Source organism: Spermophilus citellus (assembly GCF_964194105.1).
Source record: "Spermophilus citellus genome assembly, chromosome: 14".
NCBI lineage: Eukaryota > Metazoa > Chordata > Mammalia > Rodentia > Sciuridae > Spermophilus > Spermophilus citellus.
In genome coordinates this window covers 63,716,231-63,731,266 of record NC_138194.1, presented here as the reverse complement: position 1 = coordinate 63,731,266, position 15,036 = coordinate 63,716,231, and the positions used below count along the sequence as shown (strand labels likewise).

At 36.6% G+C, this 15,036-nt stretch overlaps 1 protein-coding gene across 1 annotated transcript in view; it reads right to left on the bottom strand.

The window, feature by feature from the left end:
- ESRP1 (epithelial splicing regulatory protein 1) overlaps positions 1 to 15,036 on the bottom strand; it is a gene marked incomplete at its 5' end in the record, with an annotated part of 57,816 nt that overhangs the window by 23,886 nt on the left and 18,894 nt on the right. The window contains 9 exons of the mRNA XM_081266675.1: positions 1,456 to 1,624; positions 4,576 to 4,762; positions 6,880 to 7,098; positions 9,174 to 9,475; positions 12,105 to 12,147; positions 12,239 to 12,371; positions 12,498 to 12,608; positions 13,950 to 14,004; positions 14,130 to 14,228. Coding sequence (XP_081122801.1) covers positions 1,456 to 1,624; positions 4,576 to 4,762; positions 6,880 to 7,098; positions 9,174 to 9,475; positions 12,105 to 12,147; positions 12,239 to 12,371; positions 12,498 to 12,608; positions 13,950 to 14,004; positions 14,130 to 14,228 — 1,318 coding nt within the window. The remainder of the gene's footprint in view (positions 1 to 1,455; positions 1,625 to 4,575; positions 4,763 to 6,879; positions 7,099 to 9,173; positions 9,476 to 12,104; positions 12,148 to 12,238; positions 12,372 to 12,497; positions 12,609 to 13,949; positions 14,005 to 14,129; positions 14,229 to 15,036) is intronic.

Genomic DNA, 15,036 nt, shown 5'->3' with positions numbered 1-15,036 from the left:
GATGTTGGGCCAGTTGCCTGGCTCAGAACTCAACCATGAACAGTTATTCATGCTTCTGAACCTTTTCAATACAACCAGACGACAACTATCACAACTTTCTTCCTATTTTCACCAGTACAACAAATATTTTCAATACTACTGATGTTTGAAAAACTTCTCATAAAATAAACGAATGTAACTAAAGGGGACTATTAGGTAGCCCTAAAGTTCTTGCTCCCAACTAAAAAACACTATACTGGAGGAAAAAGGAAAATAAATGCAACTACAGGGATTAGTGGATTTGTTCCAGGCCATTTATTCAAAACCTCACTTACAAATTCATACATGTACTTGAAACATGCAGTCTAACTAGCTTAGAAAGAAAGAAAATCTTGGTATAAATGGCTTTTTAAAAATTTTGAATATTGTGTATGCCAAACTAAAATTTTACATCAATAAAAATGTCACTGGCTAAATAGATACTTTTTACCTCTTTTTTTTTTTTTTTTTGAAAAATAATTTGATAGAATGAGAGGTCATTCCTTACATAACCAAGTTAGAATCACAAGCAAAGACCTGAAAGGGACTCCAAAAACTAAGTCAATCCCATTATTTTATAAGATCCAGAAATGTGAAGTAACTTGCCCCAGTTAGAAGGTGTGAAACTCAGATCTCCCAACTTCCAGACTGAAAATTTCCACTCCATTATGCCATGTTACCTCCCAAAAATTGAATGCCAGTGAAAAGAATAAAATACTTAAAATATAAATATACTAACCCTAAGAAAATATTGAGTACTTTAATTCTGAATTTGTTTATAATAAAGATTTAAGGGGAAAAGAATCAGGCTCTGGGAAAATTTAAAGCAACAATTTTCATTTCTTGTGGGTTCATGTTCAGTTTATGCTACTTAAAAGTATAACTTTTCTCAATATTGGCCAAATTATGTTGTAATACCAGGTTCATATATGAATATGCTTTTTATTTTTATTTTTTATTTTTGGTGGTGCTGGGGATTGAACCCAAGGCCTTTTGAGGCAAGCACTCTACCAACTGAGATATATCCCCGGCCCTCATGTATGAATATGTAACAAGGATTCCCTACATTATTTATAATTATAATGTATCAATTAAAAAACATAATTGTTCCCATTATAGATTTTTCTGTTTTATGATTCATTCCCATATTGTCACCTTATTGCAAAGATTATTAGTGCTACTCACAGTCCTATAATAGGAGGAGTAAAAAAGTTGTAATACATAGGTAACCTAAAAGATTATGCTATCCAACATGGTTAAAAAAATAAACTTTAGTTTGTCTTGAAACAACCTTCTTGGTCAAAGATATGACCCAAAGCTGTGGCCTGCCATGCTAACCTTCAATGTGGCAGACAATATTCTTTTGTGAGCTCAACACTGGCTATCAAAGGAGTCCTTTGTTTCTGTCCCTCATTTCTACTTCCTTCAGAGCCTTACCTGGGATAGTAGGCCGTGTAGTTCATGAAGAGCTGCGTGCCTGCTGGGTAGTACGCTGTGGAGGGCTGCAGGGCTCGAGGATTCAAAAGCACAGAGGGCTGATAAATGGCAGCTTCGGTGGGAATAACTGCTGCAGGAGCTGGGAATGTGTAGGAAGGAGGAGACAAACCTAAATAAGCAAAGAGAGAGTCTTTGAGACATGTCTGTACTAAAGCCATGGAACCACTGTTGCATCTATACTTTTAACTGAAAAAAGTTTTTCACATCTTCCCAAGTGATTTCCTTTTTGAGGCTATAGATGTTATCTATCCTTCAGCACAGCATGAAATGAAAAAGGTTATTATGAAAAACACTCTTCACCACATATTATGCCAAAGCACACACTGTGCCACAGTGAACTAACCTTAAGAGTAGATCACCTCTGTGTTATTCTCCCCAAAGGGAACCCAAAAGGTGGACTTTGAAGCTAATCTATATTAGCTGTGAAAGAAAGAAAGAAAGAAAGAAAGAAAGAAAGAAAGAAAGAAAGAAAGAAAGAAAGAAAGAAAGAAAGAAAGAGGGAGGGAGGGAGGGAGGGAAAGGAAGGAAGGGAGGGAAAGGAAGGAAGGAAGGAAGGAAGGAAGGAAGGAAGGAAGGAAGGAAGGAAGGCAGGCAGACAAAACCCAAACAAACAAATAAACCCAACCTGGGAAACATCCCTGAAGAGAGCTGCCTCAAGTTTAACAGAAAATGGGCCTGGGAGCTGAGAAGATAGTGAAGAGGTTCTAGCATTCTTGAACCCTGGGATCAATCCCCAGTGCCATGGGTGCTTAAGGGGGGAGGGGATGGGACACAAATTCCTTTATTTTTGGGTTATCCTTCTTCTCACTCAGAAACCCCCTCAAGTTAGAAGGGTAGCTGGCTGCTAGCTTCCACATAATGCGATGAGCACAACTAACCAGACCATCTGCATGGAACACAAGAGAGAACTATGAAGCAGACTGAAGTTGGGGTCCCTGACTTTAAGTTTTATATCTAGAACCCCCAGATTTTGCAACTAGCAGGGGCCCAAAGAGTAACTTTTTCCCATGAAAATCTCTAAGATGATTTCCAATTTTCTGTTGTTCATATGAGTTTCTATAATTCTATGGAGTAAGACAACCAGTTGAACATGGGTACATACACCAAAGACCAAAATATTGATCTCACATTCAACTTATAGGTGCCTTTTTAATCCTCAAAAACTGTATCAAATGTTAGACACCTAACAACTCAAAGAGACCACAGAAAGACCAAGATTGCAAATCAAGGTGCCTATTATAAAAAATTATGTAGTTTGTGCTCATATTCTGTATCAAGCAATGCCTCTGAACAATAAGACAAAACATATGGTATTGGGTCTGTTCTGCTTCAAACAACAACAAAAAGGTAGAAATTTTTGACAACCAGAGGAGAATAGGCTGCTAAGATTTGAACGTTCCTCAAATGAAAGCATGGCTATTCTTGTATTTTGAAAAGAGAATCAGGTGTGTATATGCAGATTACATAAATGAAATTGACCTTAAAGTGTTCCTTCTTAACAAAGTAAGTGCCGAATTTTAAGGTATCAGTGAGACTTTTGGAACATTTCTTTACCAAGAAACTCTTTAGTAAAAAATGTTAACTGCATTAGTCTTTAAGATAAAATCATGCAATTTCTGTAAGTTTTATGGTTGCTTTATAATTAGGCATTCACCTAAACTATGTTCTTCCATTCTTAGAGGAAATAATGTGTAAGCTGTAATAAATAGTGTTTCACCAAGACAAGACCAAAGTAAAAGGATATCACAGCAGAATACCCTGAGCTATAAACAGTAGGGGAATTCCCTTTTCTCACTTCTAACAGACTGTCACAGAAGGATGTCATAAAAGCTACAGACATTTTTGGTAATTGATAGAAGTCACACAACTAAGGTTACTTTAAGCGATTTTCTTGACTCAAACATAAATTTTCAAAACTTTATATTCATTTAAAGATCAACTCTTCACCAACAGCAAGCAGCAGGTAAACAGAATATTAGCATTTAGGAATTCCAAGGGGAAAAAAAGGATTAAGCCCCACTGAGTGTTCTACAAATAATACTTTATCAAACAGATTAATTGGTATAGATTCCTATTTAGTACAAAGTAAAGCGAAACTCCTAAAACTGCTCAAATTTACTGGAATCAAACACATGAATTCAGTTTATTTCTCAGTTATCTTTGAATGGTATTCTAAGCACTATGTTCTTTAAACATACCCAACATGCCTAAGAAGGTATGTCTACTTACAGGTGAAAACTGCATAAAATGACTCAAGTTTTGACACATTCCTTAGCCATTGACTAAGAACTTGGTCCCTAGATTTCAGGGCTTATTCCTCTCAAATAGGATTCCAGATGGCTTGCACCCAGTTGCCAATGAGCAAGAGCATGACTTGTTAATTAAGCACTGATCCTGTGATCCAATGGAAACTTTGGCTAATTCATTAACGCATTTATATGTGTGTTAGTGTATATATATATATATACACATATATGGTTTTTTTTTTGTTTGTTTTGTTTTTTACTAACTTGCTCATTCCAGATATCCTGGACAATAATAGGAAAGCTCTCCAGGTTATCATTTTCAAAATACATTTGATGCTTAAAGTTAAAAATGCAAAATAAGCATCAAATCACCCTTCTTAAAGTTTAGTGTATTAAAAAAAAAAAACAACAAAAGAAAGAAAAAGAAAAAAGAAAGAAAAGAAAAAGAATCCAGTCATACTTATATTTTACCTTTAAATGCGTATTAAAATATCTACATAGCCAGGTTGCCTCCCAGAGTCAGTGCTTATCTGGAGCACACTAAGCTTCAGAAATCAAGTGCTTATCACTGGAAAAGCAAGAATATAATTTGAAAGGAGGTATTTTGTAGCATCTCTAATTATGGGTGTCCACAACCAAGGTCTTAAATGATTACCAGATACTACTGATTTCAGATGGGAAAGCCTTATGTAACCACCTTGCCTGCCTCAGAAAGAACCAGGGGCACAGAAAGTTATGAAAGCAGCTTAAGCACCTACCAGCATATAGCGTAGAATAGCGCCAAGACCCAAGAAAAACTTACATGGTAACTTACATGGCGGTGGGGATAAGCCATTTCGATTTAAAGTGCCCCCCATTAACACAAAGTTCATCTCCTCAGCTGAACACTGAAAGACTTCAACATATCTGTCCTTCATGGTTTTTTTATGACACTTCTGCGCAGCCATAAATGCTCTGTCCGCAGACTTCATCTGGATAAAGGCGTCTCCTGATGGGCGGCCCTGAGTGTGTGGGGGAAGAATAAAAACAAAAGGAGACTGTCTCCTTCAACAAGGAAGTAAATGGTTGCTTATAAAACATGCAATAGTACAGACATGTGAGCCACAAAATCTGGGTGACAGTGTGCTCCACTCAATCTGACTTGCATTTCATCACCTAATCACCAGGATGCCCACAAAACCTTGAAGAAACGGTTTTGAGAGCTCAGAGCTGAAAGTGATCCTTTTTGGTTTCTGTTAAATTAGTATCAGATTTACAGAGTTTTGAAAGCATCTCCTTGTGACTGCAGTTTCAAAATACAGGATTGGATACTGGATTTTTTTCCCTTCTGAAAAATCCGATTAAATCTCATTTGATTGAGAAAAGCTAGTAAGAGAACCAGTATCTATCACAGCTTTATGAATCCTCCTACAGGAGACTGAACAAACCAATGTTTTCTTTTGGCTCTCAGTTTTAGTCCCTTTCACTTTTCCCTCATCCTTGAGGCTTATAGTGGAATGTGGCTTGTGGGTAAGGAACTAGGAGTTTCAAGGGTAGAGCTGCACCATCAGGCCCTGCCTTTGAACCCTTCTCTTTCCTCTTCGCTTAAGACCTCCACTTTAACCTTGCTCAAACAGGTAGGTGTTCAGAGACATTCCTTATTAGTAATAGCTTGCTAAATTTCCCTATTTAAAACAAACTCATAATTGGGATGGGGATGTAGGTAAGTGGTAGAGCACTTGTCTAGCATGTAGAGGTCCTAGGTTCAATCCCTAGTACTTCCAAAAAATAAAGGTCGGTAGACAGATTTCTGTTCCACAGACCTAGAATCTCTTAGCTTTAGTTAGCCCAAACAAAAAAAAAGATACAACCATCTTATAAAACTGCTTTCTTACTTTATAGTTTTCTCTTAGTCTCTTAGGGAGTATTTAGTCAAAATTATTACCATGCAAGTTACCATACCAGGGAAATTAGCAACAAACCCAGCCCAAGATGGAAACCTAATATCCTCAAGGCAACTAAGAGACTGTATCATCAAAGCAACATTTTTCTCCAGTGTAGTCACAACAGGTCATGGGGGTCAATGAGAGGAAAATCTGTCTACTGTTGTCAATCAGAGAGGAATGGATCCTAGATAGAAACGGTGACTCAAAAAGAATTAATTCCGTTGTGATGCTGTCTTTTGAGAAATTTTATTTAAAAGTTCTCCTATGGGTAAAGCATGCTAGGGGATTGTCAGATAAAATATTATATGGCTTAATAGTAATAGATTAAGAGTTAGTTTTCTATACCAGCACATATTCATTCTAAGTCAGGGCTCAGGATTTTTTGGTTCCTTGTATCAAGTAGTATGTACTTTCCAGTGAAAGACAGATTATAGTCATGAAAATCACCAAACCTCCAAGTAAAAAGTAGGGGATTAGTAGTTAGAAAATGATTAATGTCTCCAATACAAACCTATATAAACCCCTTAATGTTTACAGAACATCTAGCTTTCAAATACTAATACAGTTTTCTTTTAATAAAGAGTTGTCAGGCTTAAACTACTTTGCTTGTGAGTATTTAGAACTTTGTCCTGCTTAAGACAGCACAAAACGCTGCCAGTAATATGATTAATTTTATTTAACCAGAAATCAAGTAACAAACTCAAAAATATTTTACACCCATGTACTGAAAAATACATCCAGATGGCATGCACATGAGTCCTCATTGAGTTTGCACTCTACTGAATATGATTTTATGCCTAACATGTATATGAAGCAAAGTATGAAATTATTTCTAAACAGTATATGGACACTGGAACATAGCATGCTTGTTATCTATAGTACATGTTATCTATGATTGCTTTCATCTCAAACTAGCAGTTGCAGAATTCAGTACCTGCAACAGGAAAATGTATACACTGAAAATATGTTTGGCTCCCACCACATTATTGGTAATTGGATGCATTTATGTGATGAAGGAATCAGAGTTGAATAGGAATTATACGAAAAACAGCATTCTTTCTAGAATACATTCCAAAGATTCAGTTAAATCCAGACTCAGTGTAACACTTAAGAATACCTGTGCTCTTTTATTAGAGGAGAACTTTTGAGAAACAGAAAGATTAAAGAAGATTTCCAATAAGCAACTCTCTTACCTGGTGATTCAATACCATGTGAACCCCATGTGTACGAATATCTGTGGAGAACTCCCCCAGGAAGTCCAAGATGTCCTCTATTGTGGCCACATAGGGAAGACCTCGAAGACGTACACAGTCTCTAACATTTGTAGCGGGCACAAATTGCTGAGGTAGTACTGGAATAATGGGAGGGGTTGGAAGTGGAATGAGGGGGGCCGAGGAGAACCGATTCAGCACCTGTACTCAAAACAAAATTGATTTAGAGTTTTGTTATTTCCATGCCATCTGTAAACCAGCACCGACATCACTAGAAAGCCTATCAGAAACAGAGTCTGGGAGCTGGGAGTGTGGCCCAATGGTAGCGTGCATGATTAGAACACTGGGTTCAATCCCCAGTGTGTGCACAAGTACACGCACACACATGCAAGAAATACAGTCTCAGCTCCATTCTAGACCCAGGGAATTTGAATCTGCATTTTAACAAGATCCTCAGATGATTCGTAGTACATTAAAGTTGGAGAAGCACCAATGAAGAAAGGGATTTATGCATTTCAGATGGGAAAGCATGATACCCACTTCTGTCAACTACATAAGACATACACCACACACAACACAACATGCTTATAATTAAGGATATATCCACCTAAACAGATACATCACCACCTACCTTAGGACAAGTGTCCTTAAAGTCTGTTTCTTTTATAAAAATTTGGACATATTGCTAAATATGGACTGTTGTGGCAATTTATTGAATTTCATTTCACTAAGTACAGAGTGTTCCCCTTAATATTATCTTTATACTCCAACAAACCCAAGAAATAAAAGAGAATGACCTAGTAAAGGAATCACAGGCCAAATAATGACTGTAAATGATATTAAGATAATAAATTATGATATTAAATAAATTAAAATATGATATTTAATAAATTAAAATATGATATTTAATGACATTAAAATATGTTACATAAGAGCACAAGACAGAACAGTTAGATAATGAACAACTGAGAAAATCATTTGGTGACCCTAAAGAGTAATTTAGTTTCCATGTAAATTTGAGCTGGTATCAGGAAAGAAGATCTTGAGTATATTTTATATTCTTGGAATCAAGCTATCTTGATATGGATTATGATAGGTTAGATACTTTGAAGAATTGCTCTAAGGCAAAACTCGATTACGAAGTCCTTGTCCATTTTTGTCCTAGAATATGCCCACTACTAATCTAATACTAGGAGTCAGGTCCTCATGCAAATGTCATTTGTGGCATCCTGAGGCTTTCTAAGAAACAAACATGAAAGCCTTGAACATCCATAAACTGAATATAAAAAAGAATCAATGAACTCCTCCCCAAAAGGTGCACTAATTTTCACACTCACGCCCATTAAATTGCTGGGTAAGAGGTGATAAAATCAGAGACAAACAGCACAAAGAAATGGCATGAAAAAGAGAAAGGAAGACTTAAAAATTATACAGACAATCCAGACACAGCACAAGCATTAGGACAAAAATTGAAAATAAATGCAGTGGGGCTGTGAATGTGGCTCAGTGGTAGAGTGTTTGCTAGCCATGTGAGAGGCCCTGGGTTTGATGCCTAGCACCACACACACACACATACACACACAAAAACTAATGTAGCTATGGATTGTGGTGGTGCTTACCTGTGATCCCAGCTACACAGAAGGCTGATGCAGGAGGATTACAAGTTTGAGACAGTCTCAGAAATTTAGTGAGACTCTGTCTCAAAATAAAAATCTTAAAAAGGGCTAGTGGTATATCGCTCAGTGGTAAAGTACCCCTGGGTTAAATTCCTAGAACTGGAAATAACAATAACAAAAAAAACCTCTGAATTCTGAAAAATTTTAAAGACAGAAGGTCACCAGTAGGAAATAAAACCAATCAAGTCTTTTGGGAAATATACTTGGCAAGACATTAAAAATCTTAAAAGCTCACAACTTGTATCTAGTTATAAAGAAATGAATCAGAAATTTGTAGAAATTTTTACAAGCATGTTTATGTTTCATAGAAAAAGAAAGCAACCAAAATATATAAGAGGAATTTCTAAATAAAATATGCACCAAAATGAGATATATTAAAGATGAAAATCTTTAAACATGGGAAGTTTTCAAGATGTGTAGTTTTAAAATACAAAAAAATAAAATACAAAATATTATGTTTTCTGTGTGACAGCAAGAAAACAGTGGCTCTCTTTTGGTTATAGAATGAGGCTATTTCAATAACTGATATTTTCAGTATCCAGAGTAATATTAGGTTGTTTCCAAAGATAGAGAGGTCCCAGCATACTCTTAAAGACCAACCTGCTGCACTTCGGCTGCTGTGCTCCTGAAGAGTTCAATGTATCTTTTACCCAACAAGTCCTTATGCTTCCTCAACGCATTCTGTGCATATTCCTCACAAGCAAAGAGGACAAAAGCATCCCCTGTTGGCCTGCCATCTGGGTAGGTAACAAAGAGGATGCCTTCCTTCCCTCCAGTGATGGGGCAATGCTGTCCAAAGAAGGTCACCACTTCTTCAGCTGTGGCTGTGAAAGGGAGCCCCCGCATGCGGACAATGACTTGATTTTCCTTGGAAAGAAACTGAGCTACCTCATTGGATGTTCCTGGGGAAAACAAATATTAGAAAGCATGGGGAAAAACAGTTGAAATTTCAACTTCATCAAATTTAAAGTGGTGTGATTACTGGAAATGTCAAATTCATCACAAAGACTCAACGCTTCTCTGAATTCATCATAATGATATGCTAAGAATCAGAATTCTCTCCCTCCCCATTTTTTTTTTTTTTTTAACTGGGGATTGAACTCAGGGGCATTTGACCACTGAGCCACATCCCCAGCCCTATTTTGTATTTTATTTAGAGACAGGGTCTCACTGAATTGCTTAGCTCCTTGCTTTTGCTGAGGCTGGCTTTGAATTCATGATCCTCCTGCCTCAGACTCCAGAGTCACTGGGATTATAGGAGTGCACCACAATGTCTGGCTCCTGATTACTTCTTATTAAGAAAGTTTCAAACATATGTGAGTAAAGAGAATATATTTGGTACAGCTAGTCAGTGTTCCACTCGGACTAGAGAATCTTGTACAGCAGTACCTTGTAACAAATACTCAAATGCACACCCTTCAAATCCATACAACTAGTAATGCTTTCCCTTAATGAGAATTTTTAGGGCTGGGATTGTGGCTCAGCAGTAGAGCGCTCCCCTAGCACGGGCGGGACCCAGGTTCAATCCTCAACACCACATAAAAAATAAAGGCATTGTGTTGTGTCCCATCTACACCTAATATATATATATATATATATATATATATATATATATATATATATATATATATATATATATAAAGAATTCTATCATACCATCCACATACAATGAAATACAGAGCAAAAATATGAATGTTCATTTCTCCAACTCCAATTTGCAATGTTTTACCACAGAAACCCAGGATCTAGGTAAGACCACAGCAATTTCCAAATAAATTTTATCCCCAACCAGTATCAAACAATGCTTTGAAATTATATCAAACGTTGGGGATGTGGCTCAAGCGGTAGCGTGCTCGCCTGGCACACGTGCAGCCCGGGTTCGATCCTCAGCACCACATACAAAGATGTTGTGTCCGCTGAAAACTGAACAATAAATATTAAAAAAAAATAATAAAAAAGAAATTATATCAAACACTGCCTTGCTACATAAAGCCCTGAATTTTAGGGCTTATCTAAAGAAGTCTAAGCCTGGGCACAATGATGCAACTAGGAAGGCTGAGGCAGAAGGATCTCAAATTCAAGGGCAATATGGGCAACTTAGCAAGACCCTGTCTCAAAATAGAGAGCAGAAAGGGCTGAGAATGTAGCTCAGTGGCAGAGCTTTCCCTGAGTTTCATTCCCAGAGCAAGTTCCAGAATAGAATTAGCACAATTTGTTTCTATAACAGGATGCTGTTACTTCAAGTTCTGCAACTGGAAAACATCCACCAGTGTTGCGTTATGCAAAGATACTAATGTTCTCTCTTTTTTTTTTTTTAATAATTTTTTAGTTGTTGATAGACGTTATTTATTTATTTATATGTGGTGCTGAGAATCGAACTCGGTGCCTCACACATGCCAGGCAAGTGTGCTACCGATGAGCCACAACCCCAGCCCCCTAATGTTCTCTTTATTTAAGTGAAAGTTCCTGAGTACAAATTGGCACAGGTGTTAAAGGTCTCCTTTTAAAAGGCCCACAATTCTTAGATTCAGCAATTTTACTTTAAGATACTTATCCTAATGAGTGAGAGAGAAAAAAATATTCACTGCAACATACTTAAAGTGAATAGTTGGAAATAAGTTCTAGGAGCACTACAAAGATGTTTCAAAATGTTATGGTACATATAATACCATGTAGCAATTAATAAATGAAATCAAGTAACATAGGAAGGTGTTCATAATATATTAAAAGAAAGGAAGTTATAACACAATAAATGAAATTCACAGAATGGCTTAACAGTGACTTGGGAGGCTGAGACAGAGGATCATAAGTTCAAGGCCAGTTCAGCAACTTAACAAGACACTGTCTCAATATAAAAAGAAAAAAGGACTGGGGTGTAGCTTAGTGGTAAAGCACCTCTGGTTCAATCTCCAGTACCAAGTTTAAAAAAAAAAAAAAGAAAGAAATCACAAAATAAATGTATACATAAGAAAGAAAGAAAAAGGACAAATTGGTTAATATTTTTGTGCAGCTGTTACTTTTAAGTTTTGAAGTTATGAACCACTGAGGAACTTAGCAAGTTCCCAGAGATAAAGAGGTCCCAGCAGATAAAGACCACATCTGTTCCCTTCTCTGACTGTATTACTGTAAATTATATGTGTTTACAAAAATACCAGGGAATGATCATGTAAGTGGTCAATGATGAATTAAGTAACAGAGAAAAACTAGAAGCAGATATGCAACAAACCTAGGTATTACAGCATGACTCTTTGAAAACAGGTTTTGGACTCATTTGAGAACAAATACAACTTTATGTAATACTTTTATCTTTGTATAGTATTATTTTAAATGGCTATTTAACTATGTAGGTGAGCTCAAGTGTTAAGAGTAATTACACATTAAATTCACTGATACTGTTCAAAGTTTCTTCTTTCTACTTACAAAAATCACTTCCCATATATTTCATTGGGAAATGAAAACCATTCATGTCCTATTTATTGATTCTCAGTATAAATGCAAAACTTTAGATTCTTATTAGCCAAAGGCACTTACCACCAGCAATTTTAAGAAAATCTTCACCTGTTGCTTTGTAAACCTAAGAAAAGAGAAGTTAAAATACAGTTTGAATCTCCCATACTATATTTATACTCATTCAAGAAATCAAGGGTCTCAGCTTGAGGACATACCTCAATGTACCGGGTCCCCATGTGATGTTTGTGCCTCTGCAGTGCTAGATCTCTGTGCTCCTCGCTTACAAACCTAACCAGAGCTTCTCCATTCCTTCGACCCTGAGCATTCAGACAAAGTGCTGCACCTCCCCTTTGAAAAAATAAAAAATAAAACAAATGGCATGTAGGAAAAAAAAAAAAAAGTGAGGAGAAAAGAATAGGAAACCCAATATCCCTTTGGGATTATTTTGTAAAATAGAGATTAAAGAAAACCAACTTGGCAATATTGAGTCCTTTGAAGAATCTTGCAATATCTTGATCCGAAGACTGCCATGGTAAACCTCGTGCCCTGACTACAGTGTTATCATCAATAAGTTCCATCTTGCTGCTGTGGATGAAGCAAAACTTGAGGTTGCATAATTAATTAATTAATCTATTTCTCCCTGCAAGACAATCTGCCTACACATGAGGTCTTATTTGAGTTCAGGCAGACTTTCAATATTGCCTGATATATTTTTCTTATAAACTTAAAAATGTTATGGGTACAGTTGAAAGTATTCTTTAGGGGGGGTTCACTATAGAAAGATGGGATGCCTATGTAGGTCTAGTACAACTAGCTTCTCCAGCAAGCCATCTATGTATCAACTACTTGCCTGCCATAAACTCAAAGTGACCTGAATCAAAACACAGGAAACAAAGTTCTCCTTATACCCTCATGGCCTGGCATCAAACCATGAAAGATAGACTCAAATTCATTCTTGGATGTAGCCAGTACACAAGGGAGGGTTAAATCCGGTTTGGCAGCAAAATTTAGGATCAACACAGAGCTGCCAATTAACCCACATCAGGAATGTATGTATGTGGTCAGAAGTCTTCCATTAAAATATCTCCCTATCAGACCAGAGAGTCATCACAGGGTGTTTATGGAAACAGTTGGGAATCCCCACACCTTGATGAGTCATTTGCAAATCACCTCTTACATATTTTAACACCTTTTGATGTTCTGTCCTTCTCATGTTCATATTTTCAGTAATCCTAGGACATTCTCCTCATGAGTCACTTTCTCCACAAATTAAATAGGCTTCAAAATCTCTCCACGGACAAAAGTGCCAGAAGTTTCTATTCACATCAGGCACCAATCACATACAATTGACTACAATGAGTCACAAACTCAACCAGGTCCACCTGTGATCACAGAGATATCACCACTGTGTACTCCTCTCGAGTTACTTCCTTTGCTTTAAAGTAGAAGCTGACAGAATATACTTAAAACTAATCTCAGTATAAGTTGCGAACTCTTTTAAAGCCTATTTTTTTCTTCTTTGTAAGTTTTCCAAAGAAGATGGACAGATAAAAAGAGACTAAAATAAAAATCAGATAAAAACACAAGATGTTCTTCAGTCATTGACTGAAGTAGTCAATATTTCATTAAATTGTAATCCCACGGGCTAGGGCTATAGCTCAGTGGCAGAGCGCCTGCCTAGCACATGTGAGGCACTGGGTTCAATCCTTAGCACCACATAAAAAGATAAACAAAAGTTCTGAAACATTTACAAGTAAATAAATAAATAAAAATTGAATCTCAACATCCAGTAGTAAATGACCAAATAATACAAAATGATAGCCAAAAAGTTAAGTAAATTTACTAAGATATATAAAGGGAGTTAAATATTATAATATGAAGAAGATCAAGTAAAATATTTCAAATGAATGGTATTCACCTACTTACCAAGTGCCACTTTCAAATTTGTAGTTTACTCTCTCTGGATCTGAAAACCTGTGATCTGAAAATGACATACAACTCATCATTTTAGCTATCAGAAACAAAACTGTGGGAAGAAATTGAAAATCAGAGTTGAGGGAAAGATGTTGGGACCAAATCCTAGGAATTATAACAGTTACTACTTACTATAAGGCTCTGAAATCATTGCTAAAATTATATTCCCCATATCTTCAACTTGAGAGGCTCCATAACGGGAGACTGAACTATTCTTCTCAAAGTTTAAACCTAGGAGATTAAGTTAAGGAAATATTTTGGAGAGGTAAAATGAGGTTGCTACCAAATCAAAGTTAAGCTCAATAGTCAAAAGGCCAGGTAAGGGGCTGGGGATGTGGCTCAAGCGATAGCGCGCTCGCCTGGCATGCGTGTGGCCCGGGTTCGATCCTCAGCACCACATACAAACAAAGATGTTGTGTCCGCCGAGAACTAAGAAATAAATATTAAAAATTCTCTCTCTCTCTCTCTCCCGCCTCTCTCACTCTCTCTTTAAAAAAAAAAAAAAAAAAAAAAAACCAAACAAACAAACAAACAAACAAAAGGCCAGGTAAAATTCTTTAAAAATCTCAGGATGGCTTCTTCCCATCATTTGGGACTTCAACCATACTTCTTAAACTCTTGGGTGAAAGTCAAAAGCGTGTCCTACGGTATCACCAGTAATAAAAGTTGTTTATTTAGGTAACAGAAAATAGATAAATGCTTATTCCTATAGTTTGAGTTTCAAATGATAAAGTGTATAGTACACTAATTAGAATCTTTTATTCTATCTATCTCAATGGCACATATAAGGTGGTGACCATGCTGACTTTATGACATAGTTATGTCAATAAAGGCCATGAGATATTAAATGATCTCAGCATAATGTTTGAGATGGACACTTCAGACTACCAATGACACTATTTCTATGATACCATTTTTACTCATACTTGTCTTCTAAAATATTTTTAGAGCCCTCTGGGGCATCCCATCTTTGACAGTAGCAGATGCTAGTACCTGGAGAGTAAATTTCAGAAGCAATTTAAGCACTCAGAGCCAACAA